General features: G+C 39.5%; 1 protein-coding gene across 13 annotated transcripts in view; it reads left to right on the forward strand.

Annotated features, from left to right (window-relative positions):
* The window catches only part of LOC146004042 (nucleolysin TIAR-like), a 1204848-nt gene that overhangs the window by 754220 nt on the left and 433842 nt on the right, over positions 1-16786 (forward strand). For all 13 annotated transcript variants that reach the window (XM_083142629.1, XM_083142628.1, XM_083142630.1 and 10 more), the window contains one exon: positions 8717-8774. In XM_083142629.1, the coding sequence (XP_082998755.1) occupies positions 8717-8774 (58 nt within the window). The remainder of the gene's footprint in view (positions 1-8716; positions 8775-16786) is intronic.

Here is a 16786-nt window from a genome sequence, read left to right on the forward strand (position 1 = left end):
CGCTTCATCATGCTGTGACTCGTCCTCATCGACACGATTAGCCAAAAGTGGAAGAAAAACGACGCTAATTGACAAAAATCACAATCACGATGTTTTTATGCCAAGTCCGCTTTTATGCACATATAGGCTAATTGGGACTGGACCAACTGGTTAAAGTAGTATCCGAATCATTACGTGCCTCCATCGGGTATCAAGGAGGGGCCCATTGATTACAAGGGAACGACGGTACCATTACGCAGACACTTCTTTCGACAGTTTGTATTGTTTCGTGATTTTCCAGGGTGTGCCTACTATGATTCGGCCATTTGCAAGGTTGGCTCGGCTGTTGCAAACGCACAGTCATCATTGAACTTGGAGCCCACTGAAACGGAGTTGCGGACAGCGCTGCAGAAACGACTGTGAGAAGGAATTCACTTAACTAAGTGCAAGCTCGCCCACTGGGAGAGAAGCGCGGCCAAATGAAGGCTCAGAAAAAGAAGAGAACCAAAACGGACTTGCGAGTGGAGCCCTCTACAATAAATGTTCAATGGATATTTTTAAGCTTGGCGCCTACTGGAGCGAAAGAAACGTCACATGGAAGTGCAAGGTCTCCCACTGAGACATAAGCTTGGCGGATGGAATGGCAGAATTCTTTCTCAGTAGCATATCTTCCACTCCAGTGGGCGCCGAGCTTAAGTAGAAGCATTCCGCTTTACTTCTTGTAGAGGGCGACACTCTTGTGGCCGATTTGGTTGTCTTCTTTTCTGGGCTTACTTTCGCCGCGCTTCCGCACCAGAGGGAGACATCGAACCCGATTATAATTATTCTTTCTCAGCGGCGTTTCTGGCAGCCCTCCGCCTCATTGAGCGCCTAAGTCAAGTAGTGTGTGCCAATCACAAGTTCGATTTGGCCATCTTCTTTTTCTAGCCTTTTACGAGCCTCACGGATATAAAGAATTGCAACTGTATTCGGAGGCTGACAAGGTAGTCATGACAAAAGCAAATTGGAGAGATCGGGATGGAAAGGGATGACGGGGAGGGGAAAAAACAACTCTCATGATATTGAAAAGATGGACAAACTGCCATTACATCGAACGGTGAAAAGGCTGGGAGGGAGGGGGCGGGGTACGTGCGGCATTGTCAAATCGAACCACGAGATCAATTACTAAGCTTAATTAAACGATATGGGAACACCGTTCGTGCCCTCTTTTTTCCTCTTCCGACGAGCATTTGCCCCCCCCCCCCCCTTCCTCTCTTTTCGATTTTCTAGATCATACGACTCGGAATACCGATATGACATGAAGACTCGCCCTGACATGTCGACTGCACGTTTAGAATGGGGGGAGTCGGGAGGGGGGAGGGTCGTGTAACGTTGGTTTACTTTCCTGTTATGGATGACTATTTGTTCGGCAGAATATTGACATGGGTGAAATTTATTCGGTGTGTCAGCTGCGCGATTCCTGATTGAACTTTGCGTGCGACTCGTATTGGCTGGTTTTTCCTTGTATCGTCGGATTTTTTTTCTTTTTTTCGAAACAAATTTTTGGGGTGTTAGCGTTATTTTATTAACCTCTCCGTATGTGGCAACTCGGATCGTGCGTCCATTTTTTTTTTTTGGAAAAAAAAAAGGAAAACCTAAATGAAGAATTAGGACATTTTTATTGGAAGTGATTTATAACCGAGCTCCGAATGAGGGAAAGGTGTGCAGGAATCGAAATGAAATTTTGGCTTTTCAGAATTCGACATCGTGATGTGATGAGTCATCCAATTTGCCTGATCTTTTTAATCTGCGTACAATCCATTTTTAAATGTGGAAGCATGGTGTTTTTTAATGCATCACTGCAATTAAAGCGGGAGTCAAATATTCGCTCTGTCTGTCAGTATTTTTTTGAGCCACCAGGAGACACGGTCAGTCGATTATAGGTTATGGGTCTCTCTCCCCTCTCTCTCTCTGTTGCTTTTTATGTACGAAGCACAACAGACATACATTAAACTATTGTTTCTTTATGTGCACGACACCCGGTTTCATTGTTGTTATACACTGACTGTTACAGTGATTCTTCTCATCTTAAACACTGATATATATAGTTTAACTGTTTATTGGAGTAGGTTAATACAGTCACTTTGGGTAAGAAGTAGGGGTAACAGTTCGTTATATCGGAGACACATTTCTTCATTTTTACAGAAGAGACTACTTACGGAAATGAGTTTCTCCAAGCTTTCCAACGTTCGTGGAGGTATTTTCTTTCATCGTGGAATCATATATTTTTCAATAATATATCAAAATATCCCACCGACGCACAATTGACATGCTTCCCGTACGTGAACTGCATTCTCCGCACGTTCAATGACGTAACCCACTGTCAGTGTTTCAAACTCCTTTTTTTTTTTATATATATGCTTGCCTAACCCAACCAAACCTAACCTAACCTAACCTTATGGAAATGGTTTGTGGGGCTGTCCGTGAATGGTTCGTGGGGCTATCCATCAGCTACCCGGGCTATCGTCAGCTACTCGTGCATAATGTATAATTTCCACCGGTAACGAGAACGATAGTAGGTATTTTTCGACGAAGATGGTTGAAACACTGCATACCCACAACGTGAGTCAAGATGTGACCGCCATATTGTGTGTTCCGGAAGCGAAGAAAGGAATAAAAAAGATCACTCTGTATGTGAAAAAAATGTGTTTGTTTTCGTGTAAAAAGCATAATGGCGCCTTGAACTATGTTCCGCAATACACAATTGGTAAGTACTAACCATGCGAAACACAAAATATCCGATTTAAATGTGTCTCCGATATAACGAACTGTTACCGAAGTAGGGAGTCCCAAGTTCAATACTGACAAGTTTTAACACCTGTTTCACACAGGCAGTCTCAGTCCTATTATTCACAGGAAGTGCAAAAACTCCCCATCCTGCTAACAAATTTCTGTGGTATTGATACCTGAGGTTTTGCTCTCCACTCCCTTTTGGTTACATAATTATCGTATCATAATTAAGTTACATTCTTTGAAGTTGTTTATACATATGCTCATTAGAGATCTTATACACTTCTTTTTATCTTGCTTCTTAGAAAAATACATTTTAATTTGCAAATAACAGGTACCAGTTAATTACAGCAGATTACATTCAGGTTAGCCGCTTCTTTACTTTAAGTGCTGATTCGCAGAACCACAAGTACGTAATATACCAACGCTACATTCTCAACTTCGTGTTCAAAATATAGCCGTAACAACTGCAAGGAACCAGAATCGTTATCCGTAATTAAAGTTCGACTCAGAAAGGTTCATTGTCTCGCTGAATCCACGACTGGTTTCGACAAGTGACTGCCGACAGCAAAGGAGCACTGTTTCGCAATTTTTTTTTCTTGGGAGTTTTGATTTCTCAGTCTTCCCCCTCCGTCGCTTCCTTGAGCCCCGTTTGACTATAGGCTCTCGGTCGTTCCGCCTGACTGCTCCGCGTGACGCCGCCCCGTTCCTCCGCCGAGTAACCTGGCGTTTTCCCAAGAATTTTTGTTTTGAGAAAAATCAAACGGACCGCTCAGGCGGAAACTATACTGCGCAGGGGAGGGGGGGATGTGGAAAGAGAAATGTTAGCGGAAGCTCCCGGGCGAACAGGGTGGGGGAGGCCGGAAGAAGAAGGAGAACTAAAAAAAAAAAAGGAAGGAAATTGCGGTCCTGTACTACATATACTGTACCATGTTGTCTGGGAGGAGATGAATCCACAAGCATGTTCGTGGAAAATTTAGTACCCATATGCACTTCATTGGTGATGGCTTTCTAGTTGATTTGTTTTGAGATGACTAGGAGTAGTACTTGTTCCGTGTCCTCTTTATTTTCCGGGAAGGAAATGCATTTCCAGGACAAGTATTCGTGGTGCGTTTTTTCTTCTTCCAGACGCTATACGCACTAACCTACTCAAAACTAAACACATGCAACGCATGCTAAACACGTGGTTTTGATGTGCATGGAACTGTTATACGTTCACAGAAGTTCATTACTAGGACTTGGAAGTTGAGGAAACATCCTTGTTTTTTCCTAGTGTCCGAGGACGAGGCCCAACATAATATATGTTCATTTTAGGTCATTGTAGGCCAGAAATAGGTGGGTTTTATTTGTCCTTTTTCGGCGTTTTTTGGGCTATTGGTCCTTTTTTAGCATTTGTTTAGGTCTTAACGTCTTTTTTTTTTTTTGCAACTTCACCTTCTTTCGACTACGTTTTCACTGCCCATTCTCAGTTCGAATCATCATCAGTTCATCACCTCTTAAACGTCCTTTCTGTAGTAAAGAAATAAAATAAAGACAGAATGAAATATATTTGAACCATCCCTGAAACGAGAGGAAAACATTTTTGGACTGAAAGAAGATTCATATATTTTTTTCGCACTGCGTCCCATACCACAAGAATTTTTTATTTATTAAATATGTAATTAAAACTGAAGTTATTAATTAATTTGGATCACATTTATACGTCCTTTTTTTTGGTATGTTTAGGTCTTTTTATAGGTGTTTTCTTTTGGCAATTTATAGGTCTTTAACTTCCTATTCATTACCAATGTACTCTCATCAGTAGCTCCAACATCTGAAAAGACATTGGGTGGGCTGCACTCGATGATTTGTTTCATAATTTTATGCACTAATATACATACATGGGTTGAGTATTTTCTGTGAATTGCATTGTTTTCGCTTGACCAGAAAATGTAGGCTTTTTGCTTTCAAAAACAATTTCACGACGTTTCTGGGTATTATAGTGGCCTTTTTTTTTATGCCAGTTTCGAAGATAACTACTTTCTGAGTATCTAACTCGTCGGGTTTATAAATTTTAGGACCTATTTTGGATTCTTTGTCCCTTTTTTGTCTGCCTAATTTGAGTTTTTAGTACCTATCGATCTTCATCCTGGTTATAGGCTAAGTCCTTATTTTCCCTTACTTTCGTAATAATGATGTGTAAATAATATAGGACACTGAAAAGTATTACATCATACTGGGGATGAAACTAATTATTATGAAAAGGGCTCGGATGTTGATGACCCAAAACAACCTCAAAAAAGGGCCTAAAGAAAATTTCCGCCCTTGAAATGAAAGCTTGATTTTTCATAAATCACAAGTGACTCGTTGAATGATTTGATAAAATCTCTGGTGTGGTGGTTTAAACTATCGAAGCTAAAAGGGAAAAAAGCAAGTGCCAATGTAGGTTTTATCTCTCCATATATTTGCTTCATTTCATGCTAGCAAATGCATTTCAAATTCATGAAACAACTGGGGAGGAGAAAAGAGGAACTTCAAAAATAATTAAAAATGCAATAAAAACAAAAAGAACTGAAAAATGACGTAGAAACCAAAACGGCCGGAAATGCAAAATAAGAACAATGGTTTCGGGTTCTAACTGAAGGGAAACGGACCACTAGCAGGTATAGCATTGTCTTCAAAGGCCAGAAAAAATATATGATTTGTTATCAACTTCCTAGCCCTAATTATGAAATATTTTGATAACACTTCAACACTTGGTCAGTAATTAAGTTGTGAGATTTATTTTAATTGTATAGTCATGATACATTTTCCTTTCTTAAATGAAATAAAATAACAGACAAATTATTGAGTGGGCTCGAGCCCCACGGGCCCATATAAGTTGGCGCCACTGACTCTCACAATAATTAACGAGCCAGTTCTGCATGGCGGAGTGGGTAGCGAGCGTAACGCCTACGAAGTCAAGGGCCCTGCATTGTGCGTAGACTTTTCTTTGGGCTTGTTTCTTGCTTTGTTTATTCACTATTAGGACTTGCCATTGCGATTAACCTAAAATAAAAGATTACGTAAACTAAGTACAATACATACATACCATAATCTTTCGTAACGACTCTCAATCGTAGAGGTATAAATAAATATTGAAAGAACCATGCATGCGAGGAGTTTACTCCTATTCTGTGTTGACTTACGGTAATGTAATGCGTTTTAATTTTTGACGCTCTATTCATTACCAATTCTTTGTTGTGTTGCATAAGCATCGAGCGCCTGAAAATTTAAATAAGTTGACTCTTTTTAGTTGCGTAGCATTGTTCCTGATAAAACGGCAAAGTTTTGTTACAACGGAAGATCGATTGATATGGGTAAATACGTTTTGTCTATACATGGTAATCATATTCATCTCGTTGTTCCATTTCGTGTTCTCTTATCACCAATAAGTGGTTCGATTTGATTTCTCTTTAGCGTCGCTTTTCTGCCACTTTTTGCTAATCGTGAGTACGAGGATGAGAGATGATGGGATGAAATTAGTTAAGCGAAACTCTCAAAGATTACCCATTCCCCGGCAGGGATTCGAACCCAGGACTCCAGGTGTCGTAGCGCGCTGTCCTAACCACTTCGTCGCGGAGGTCGACTTGTAATTGGAAATTTTGTAGAGTGCAAGTGTGTGTTTCCTGCTTTTACATGTTCAAGAAGTGAATAGATAATTACACAAATTCACTCATCCCTTGTTGAGAAAAAGATCAAGAAACTTGTGGATATAGTTTTAGAACGATCTGTATCATAGTTGAGGCGCTAGCTACGTTAACGACCGGCTGGCTTTGAAGTCCGCGGAGCACGCCCACCAGCTCCAACAATCACATTCGACGCACAGTGTTGCCACACATGTATTCTACGCCACCTTGTACCTCCGCGCACTAGCATCTTCCCACGGTCTCCACATTGAAGCTGCAAAGTACGGCAACAGCGTATCCGCAGTCGTGTGACCGAGAGACCATGTGGAGTAGACGAGCAGAATGACAGCTGCGCCCCTTGGCTGAAGGTTGAGTGTGATTGAACGAAAACAATTTGCCCGCTATTTATCCCCACCCACGTTTGTGGCGGCTGCTTTCTTTAGTTCTTGGATGTTAGCGAAGTAAACGCGTAGACTGTAACAGTGATAATACATAATTCGTGTGTTCTCTTCAACATTAACTCAAATGCGAATTTCTTTGGAGTTCAGAAATCCGATGACGCAAGGGGCGGGGGGGGGGGAGAAAGGTGCCGCACAATGAAGAATGACTTCCGGCATCCGAACGATGGCCGAGAGGGCCCCAAAATTATATTAATCTGTTTTTCCTCTACATTGAAACCGGCCATTTTTCCTTTCTCCCTTTTCAATTGAGTTTTGAATCGGAGGAGGAAGCAGGAAAAAATTGCAGAGGTGGGGGCGTTCGGCGTTCTTCCCCTTTGATTCTCCTTTCGCTTTTGTTTCCTGACAATGGTGAGGGCGCATTCCAATTCGAATCTTTCCCTCGTTCTATCAGCGGGGGGAAAAAAGCTCCTGTCCCTTTTGTACCCTTTCCCGATGACACCTCATTTTCATTGTTCGTAATCATTTCTCTTACTGCGTAACTACCCTTCGTGTAATGGTCCTTTCGTGCCTTCGTTTATAATCCCGAGGCCGTTGGATTTTGTTCCCGATAAGTTGTTTGGCTTCTCTTCGTCCATTTGTCCAGCCACCGAGATGGCAGAGTCCCGCACCTTCTAATTAATCCACGGCAATAGTCGTTGCTTTCAATTAGTAGCCAGCGGACCCTGTAGAAGGGTGGCTTTCACGCGGTACAATGTCCGGTTCGTCCTTCATCGCTATTTTTAACCCTACGGTCTGGCGCACAACAAATCTACAGTTAAGTGGGTATCTGTCGCTTTCGACAATTCCTTTCCTGAAAATCCGCAATGGTTTGCCAAATTCGAAAATAAAGAATTACATCTGGTTAGAATTCATCACAGAGCACGGCATAATAATTTATTTAATAAGAAACCGGCATTCGATGTTGCCATCGAGTTCAAGGCTCAATTCCCGTCCTGACCATGGGTGTACGTTGTGAGTGTCTCTTCGTCAATTTCATCTATTCATCACTCATCATAATAGCCAAAACTACAAATAGAAAAGAGGAATTTGCCGCTAATCTTCTTCTCAGCATAGGAAACGGGTTTTCAGAAAACTATTTTTATTCATAAGTGTGAACAAATCTTAAACGTTAAAGAATTTATTTTTCGTTTTTGGAACACACTAAATGATCCCACTCATTAAGTAATTATTGAACTTATTAAATGGTTTTCTAATTATAATGAGTAATCATAATGTAACTTGTGGTATTTATCAAAATGTTATTGACAACGTTCTTAATTGGTATGCACGTACTTTGTTCATCTAGAGACGAGAAAATAAGTACTCTTTCGAAACTCATTGGTAGAATAGTTTGAAAATATGAGCACTAGATAATGGATAGGGTATGCTAATATTTTGTTGTGTATTGTGTACACTTATATTGTATATTTATCTATTCACAAATGTTATGAAAACATTCCGTTTGTAGATTTGATTAACAATACGCCTAGAGCAGGTTTTGAGCCTTTTATTTACATAGGAATATTGTGTACGTATGTACACAATATTCCTGTTTCCTGAAATTATCTTTTCGCGATCTGAGAGTTTATTGTGGATTACATCAATATTTTTCAAGTCACATTGATTTATAGTGGAAGGTTTTTCAAGAAGTAGCTAAATTCATATGCAAACTCACATGTTTGTCACAAAGGTCGACAATGGAAAGTGATTCCATCAACCATGGTTCATTGTTGACATTATTTATCCATTGTTTACTTCTATTTTTTAAGTTAAAAACTTGTGACGCAACAACAAGGCAAGTGTTTTTTTTATCGCAGTTCTTTTGTCTGTTTTGTGAGTTGTGGTTGCCTTGTATTACATGCAGTGTTTCTTCAATTGCAGGAGATGAAGGTGAACTGGGCCACGTCACCAGGAAACCAGCCAAAACTAGACACAAGTAGTAAGTACCTGTTGCTTTCTATTCCTTTATATGTGCATGTGTGTATTATGACCACAATTTGGGTGAGATGATAAAGAAGCTAATGAAATAGCTTTTCAGTTTGGACCCGACAGTGTTTAAGAGATTAAGAAATGTCATTGAAGATCCATCATGTTCCGAATATGCAACGCTATGAAGAGGACACCGTAACGTACGTAAATAGAGCTTGTTAGTTTGCAAAATCTAAAGTATCCTGCGCTCTTAGTTGGACAACAAACTTGCTTAATGTCCGCGGGTAAATTATTCGGATCTCAGAAGCGAGATTTTGTAACATAAGGAAATTCAAAATGATTCATCCTGTTTCAGAGGTATTGTATTTTTAGTTTCTAACGTTATAGTAGTGAGTGGCACATCAACACTTGTAAAATTTCATATCATTGCGTACTTACTTGCTCCGTATGACTACTGTCACAAGAGAAACGACAAGTTAATAGTCAAGTTCCTGCCACGGTATCAATGGAGTTCTATTTTTAGGTTCTCCATTAGTAGTGCATAATGATGCAGTGAATGCAGCGTCTTAAATGTAGCCCCATAAGAAGTAAGTCATGTGGAGTAGCGTCTTGTTACGTAGGTATCCAACCGAATCATACTCATACGCTTCGCTGTTCATTCGCCATTTAGTCTTGATACTGTTTTGTTCAGTTGAACTCTATTGTAGTGGTGTTTATTTGCGGTTTAAAATGGCTTCTGATGTACTGGAAATTTTCTTAAGTAATTATAAATGAATTTTATGCTGTAAAGACTATGGTAGCATCAGTGATTGTGACATCCAGCAGAGTGAAATGAAATTTATATGGGGTTTCTTGAATATTTGCGCATAATTTTACTCTCAGGCGTATATGTGGCCATTTTAAATAGGATCAAGATAGAGATTTATCATGGCGGGTTAAAGATATTTTGAAGTTTCGACAACTTTGTTGCCCTGCCTTTTAGTTCGTGTTGTGGCCTTATCCCCAGGTCTTGGTTGAAATTTTTATTTTTGTCTCTTCTATTTCTTTTCGCACGGCTGTCGTGTTACTTGAATATGGGAATCTCAACCATAGGCGTAGCTAGAACTTTATATTTGGGTGTGCACAAAGAAAAACATGAGGTCTTGCATCTTTTTAATAGCATATCCTGCAACACAATCACTTGGCTCTTTAACTGCACTGATGTTTGTAAAGGAATTTAAATTTACTAAATGACAGTGTTGGAAATTTCTGAATATATGTAGTAAAAAAAATGAAATTGCATAGAAATTACACGCACATAAAATGTTCATAAATGTTACAAACAAATACATCAAAATACACATCATCTATAACAAGAGACATCTGTCAAAGGGTACAATGTTCTTAAACTCATCAATAACTTCATTTACATCAATAGACTAAGCTTTTTCCTGTTCCACAAATAGCAAGAGCAAGGCTTCCAATCTATCCTGCTTCTGAGTTGCTCTTAGTTTTAACTTGTTTAAGCTTGGAAAACGGTCTCTCTCACATGTGCAGCTTGTGACAGGTACAGAAGAAAAGCGCTGCAGTACAGAGTAGAATGCAGTAAATATCTTATTTCTCCAATGACATAAAAAAATCGAAAATCTATAGACACCCGTTTCATCAGCGATAATGCACACGTTTGTTCCAAGTAATGACATTTTCAACTTCTTACAAACTGCCGCTTATTTTCTCTCTTATTGAAATATCTGTATTTAATTATCTTTGATATAGCAGCCCATTAGGGTGTGCCTAGGCACACCCGGCACACACCGTAGCTTAGCCTATGATCTCAACACTTAATATTTCTATTTCCACGTATTGCCTTAGGACCAGGTAATGTGAACAATATACCTGATTTAATCTACTCTGAACATGGCGAGTTTTATGTAGTAATCTTTTAATTGTAAAAGTGATTGAAATGTTTTGATTCGGTAGAATAGACGGTCACACATTCAAGTCCTTTCCAGACATAACGCTGCTTGCTTTTCCTATTCGTAAGTCTAGGCATTTTGTGAATGCGTCTTCTTGGTATTCGCCTATGGTATTTATCATCGGATTAGGGTGGTGAGTTGGTTGTGCCCAGAATTTTAACGTTTCGCGTTGCATGTATTCAAATAACGTTGCTTCATCTAATGCTTTTCTTAATTTGAACGTTACGCACGTATCGATCTGCGAATAGGATGTATCATATTGATTTATCTGTAATTTTTCGTCTGCTACCGTACTGAATGTAGTGTGCAATAATTACTTTAGTTTTTTTTTTTTTACAACTACATTGTTGCTAGAATGATCGATTGTTTCCGATGATGACGTAGTGGTAACGTCGTCGCCTTGTAATCAAGGGGTCCCGGGTTCGATTCCTGATGTTCGTATTCCGCTTTAAACTGTCAGTCCAGTCCCGATTTGCATATCGGTGCATAAAGGGGGCTTAAACGTAAAAAAAAGTTTCAGATGATGAGGTGGTAAATTGCTCTGTGGATCTTTGTTAATTTGGCCCTTGCTATGTACGTGCGCTGATCCATACGTTTAAAGGTACCTACAAGAGCATAGGGTAACCCGTAACCAAGTGCATTAGCGGATTCATTTAGCACCGAGCGCTCCTCAATGCAGTAAGATAAACAAAAGACCAAAAAGGGGGTGGGACGTTGCTGACTTTGCACATCGACCATACTCCACCCGCCCCTCCGGCGATGGACAACCGCACGTAATGAAGTGTGTTTGATCAGGTGCGTTCCGATGCTTTCCGCGTAGTGCTTCTGCTTTTCTTTTTCCCTTTCACCCTCTCCAGCTACGCGTTCACACATGTTCACCCTCTCTTTTTAACCAATTGTTTGTCGTAATGAAATTCCAATAGCCGATCTTTCAGGGTGCTTGAATGCGAAGTGGAGGGCGTCCCCTTTCCCCCGATAATACTCTTTAGGAAGTGCATAGTAGAGTATTTTCTATTGGCGGAGAGCGTTCGCATCAAAACGTGGTCACCGCACCTATGCCGAAAATTTCGTAATTGTTGGGCAAGACTGTTCATCACTTTTTTTTCGAGCTAAGCGATAAAGCGTCACCATTGTAGAATTTGCCTTAAAAAATCTACAGTATCCATTCCTCTCTTCTGAATAAGATATGGTTACGTCACGGTATCGTGACAGACCTGTGATTTTATTCTGATATTGTATTTTAAAATTCAAAACAATACAATGTAGTTGAGCAGAGCATGGAGTGGAAATTGCTCCTATGTTTTAACATGGTAGCAGTAAGGCAGCTGGGATTTTTTTTTGCGAAAATTTTGCTAACAAAGGGTGCCCCCCCTCAACTTAGAGCGCTGAATTTGAATGACTGTTTTATTCTTCGAATTTCGGAAATTTCATTTTAATTGTTAAAAATTATGGACACTCGGGTTTAAACTCTTAATTAAAATTTAACTAGTAGACCTGCGTAAAAACGAGTTACATCTAAATGGTAACCATTTTTTTTTTTCGAGTATAACTTTGATTTTTTTATCGTCGTTTGTTGTTTTTCAAACGATCGCTCTCTTTGAAGTTCTATAAATAAAATAAACTTGATGGCATTTAAATAAAGTGCAGCTAGAAAGGTTTTAAACACAGTTCTTAATTTCCAGATGTTTTAAATCTGTCAATCAAAGGCTCTTATGAGTTTTGTGAAACAACTTTTTCTTAGTATTGGATAGTCCCACAAATATAATTGTGGTCTTGTTTAAATCTCTTTGCATCTGTTTTTATAACCCATTATTATTGTCAATTCAAATTGAGAAGATTTTATACAGATTTTTATTCAACCGAGTAAAGGTGTGTGTTGAACATGGCAACACCGCACATTCTGTCACTACCGCGATGTCCGTTAAACCGTGGAAACTTCGGGCTGTCACTGTGAGTGAAATGAATAAGCTAAATTTTGATGTAACTATTTTTCATGTAGGTCTACTGGTTAATTTTTAATTAGAGCCCAATCTTGAATGTGCATAATTTTTTATAAGATAATAGTTGCTGTCTGGTTCTGCTTCCGTATTGCGCGCCTGCGACCCAGAGCGTCTTGGGTAGCGTTCTAAGTGACACCTCGCGGGGAAAGCGGCAACTTAACTACCCGGTAACCTTTCGATTCGAAATTCAAGGACAGAAGAAAGCGTAACGGCGCGATGGCAGATTCGTACTCTGCCAGGGACTTCACAGAAATGATCGCACTCTATTCGCGATGGCTGTAATGAAATCTTGCAGCAAGTTACAAATTATCGCAAACATTGATTTTCCTGCGTGCTCTTTAGAGTTGGATGCAATTTGCCGAGCTAAATAAAGCGGTTTTTCCTGTTTTTGCTTAGTGGGAAGAAGCTATTAATGTTCTCCATTGTACAGGGCTAGTGGGCACGAGATCATTCATCGGAATTCGAAACCGTTGCACGGGAATTCAATTCCCGAGACCGCAACTCATTTTCCCCTCGCCGCCCATTGATCGCTTTTCGAACTTCACCGACGTAACAAGCCATCACAAAACCTCCAACAATAATAAACACTCCAACCGCAGCTTTATGGAGGGGGGATCGTGTTCATCAATACGTGCATTCAAGTATCCCCCCACGCTATATTTTTGAGCTTGCCCCTAATTCTCACTAATTTTTGCTACTCGACTCTTCTGGTGTCAAGATTCTTAACTTTGATCTTTTTTTTGCCGGTTCTGAACAGGTTGTTCCTCAGCATGCAAAAATAATTGATTATCCTCGTCACCCTTGCGGTTGTGCGTTCCCGCTTTCTTGTACAGTAACGAGCAAAAGTGTGTTGTCTCTAGCTGTCGCACTTTGTTTTATGTTTTCAGTGCTGAGTCGGCATTATAACGGCAGTCTTTAGAGGTAGTTCAGCCTGACGATTGTAATGAGTCATCTACCTTCATATGGTGCTAAAATCAATGTTAGTTCCCATACTTTAATATACACTTGCCTTTAATGAAATTACCAAGGAAACCACGAAGACAAGTTAGAATTGACGATACCAACAATGTTATCTAGATAACGGACCACAGTCTCCTTGTTGATCCGGCTATTGTTGAAGTCGGGAGTTGCACAGTGTTGCCAAATGTTTCTTCGTATTAGGCTAGCACATTGTCTTGTTTCTTGTCTTTTAACAATGACGTGTCGAATACTTTTGCATCGTCGAACTCTTGCACATGTACCTTATTTGCTTGTAGCACATGTCTTCCATATTCCAAGTATGTTTACACATAATCTCCATATTTTCAAGTATTTTCCGTTACTACATTCTTTCTTATTGTATTCAGTACCAGAGGTTTTCCATTCATCTGCATTCTGATCGATGTGTATTATCTTTTTAAATCTTGACAATAGGCAATGCATGTGTTATTCTAACATTCTTGTCAACAATACAGAATGCAAACTCAAGTTTTCTCCGTGAAATCCATTGCATATTTTGAGCTTACTTACATTATTACGAATACTTCATGTGATATTGAACGTAGTTTCAGCCAATATAAATCTCTCTCTTTCGGGACAACAGCAGGAGATTCACGTTTCTGCACTTTCTGATCTGGTAAAAAGAATTAGCACAGCGGGTTCCAATATCGATCAGTCCATGGGTTATAACTCCATTAAGCCTTGTTTCCATGATTATGAAAAACTAAATATGCTGACCAAGGCAGTAATTTATTTTATTAAAAAACATAAACTAACGTAACGTTTCAACCTTCTAGCAAGGTCTTCTTCAGACTCTGTATCAAGTACAAAAGTAACCAGATACAACAAGAAGGGTAATATATATACACAAACATTACTCCCTCCAGACTATTTAGAAAGTTGTTTGGAACTTTCTAGCAGATGACTTTCACTTTCCAACTTTACTTTCACCTAAAAGGCTAAACACTTCCATATAGAATGTGGTTGGACTTTTTAATCTCACGCTCTTTTCCCTTCATTTTTCTTCCTTCTCCTCTCCTCTTTTTCTCTTGTCCTTTCCACTCTTTCCAACATCTTCTTCCATTCTTTGTTTAACTTCAGTCCCCCATTCCAGTTCATTGTGTCTTCTTCGCCTTTCTTCTCTATTTCCTTGGCTTCCTTCCATTTTCTCACTAGCATTCTCTTCTCCCTTCCTATCTGCTTAGCCTCATCCCACTCTATGTCATGTCCTGTTTCTCTCGTGTGTTTAAATATTGCATTTCTCTCTCTCTTAAGTCGTACATCATCCCTATGTTGTTTCAACCTGTCTTTCAGCCTTTTTTTCGTTTCTCCTATGTACACACTCTGACATTCTTTACATTTTACTTCGTAGATAATCCCTTCTTCTTCCTCTTCTCTGTTTTCCTTTTTCTTGTTAGCATTCCTCGCTATTCCTAAGATGCTTCTTCCTCCCTTCCTGTAAGTTTTAATTCCTGCTTTCCTAAGCACTTTGCATATCTTTTCTGTGGTCTTCCCCATACTCCTTATTCCAAACCTTCTCTCCTCTTTTTCTTTCTCTTCCAATTCTCCCCTGCCCGTTTTCTTACTTCTTCTGTTTATGTCCAGTCTATCCTGCTTCTCATAGCCATTCTTTTCCAGCTGTTTCCATAGGCTATTTATTTTGCCTTCTTTTTCACATTCTTTCATGCATATTTTCTTGATTCTGTCCTCCATATTCTTCATAATGAGTGAAGGACTAAATATAGGTTCCAGTCTAAGCCCAGCATTGGCTGAATTGGTTATGAATGAATGGGAAAAGAAAGTGATAGAAAAGGGAGGTGACAAAATGATTCTGTTTTGCAGATATGTGGACGACTGTTTTGGCATATGGAAGGGAACGAAGAGGCAGCTTGACATTTTTGCCAAAGAAATTCAAGATGAAGAAAGAGGGATATTATTGGAACTTGAAATAGAAGAAGAAGACAAGTTAAGCTATCTAGATATATTGATGAAAAGGAAAAGAGGACAAGAAATTGAAACCGCTTGGCATCAGAAGAAGTGTGCAGCAGGGGTATTCTGCCACAAAAGAAGTGATGTAAGTGAGGTGACAAAAATAAATTTTATAAAGAATATGGAGGACAGAATCAAGAAAATATGCATGAAAGAATGTGAAAAAGAAGGCAAAATAAATAGCCTATGGAAACAGCTGGAAAAGAATGGCTATGAGAAGCAGGATAGACTGGACATAAACAGAAGAAGTAAGAAAACGGGCAGGGGAGAATTGGAAGAGAAAGAAAAAGAGGAGAGAAGGTTTGGAATAAGGAGTATGGGGAAGACCACAGAAAAGATATGCAAAGTGCTTAGGAAAGCAGGAATTAAAACTTACAGGAAGGGAGGAAGAAGCATCTTAGGAATAGCGAGGAATGCTAACAAGAAAAAGGAAAACAGAGAAGAGGAAGAAGAAGGGATTATCTACGAAGTAAAATGTAAAGAATGTCAGAGTGTGTACATAGGAGAAACGGAAAAAAAGGCTGAAAGACAGGTTGAAACAACATAGGGATGATGTACGACTTAAGAGAGAGAGAAATGCAATATTTAAACACACGAGAGAAACAGGACATGACATAGAGTGGGATGAGGCTAAGCAGATAGGAAGGGAGAAGAGAATGCTAGTGAGAAAATGGAAGGAAGCCAAGGAAATAGAGAAGAAAGGCGAAGAAGACACAATGAACTGGAATGGGGGACTGAAGTTAAACAAAGAATGGAAGAAGATGTTGGAAAGAGTGGAAAGGACAAGAGAAAAAGAGGAGAGGAGAAGGAAGAAAAATGAAGGGAAAAGAGCGTGAGATTAAAAAGTCCAATCACATTCTATATGGAAGTGTTTAGCCTTTTAGGTGAAAGTAAAGTTGGAAAGTGAAAGTCATCTGCTAGAAAGTTCCAAACAACTTTCTAAATAGTCTGGAGGGAGTAATGTTTGTGTATATATATTACCCTTCTTGTTGTATCTGGTTACTTTTGTACTTGATACAGAGTCTGAAGAAGACCTTGCTAGAAGGTTGAAACGTTACGTTAGTTTATGTTTTTTAATAAAATAAATTACTGCCTTGGTC

The sequence above is a fragment of the Lepisma saccharinum genome, chromosome 21, assembly GCF_977018435.1.
Source record: "Lepisma saccharinum chromosome 21, izLepSacc3.1, whole genome shotgun sequence".
NCBI lineage: Eukaryota > Metazoa > Arthropoda > Insecta > Zygentoma > Lepismatidae > Lepisma > Lepisma saccharinum.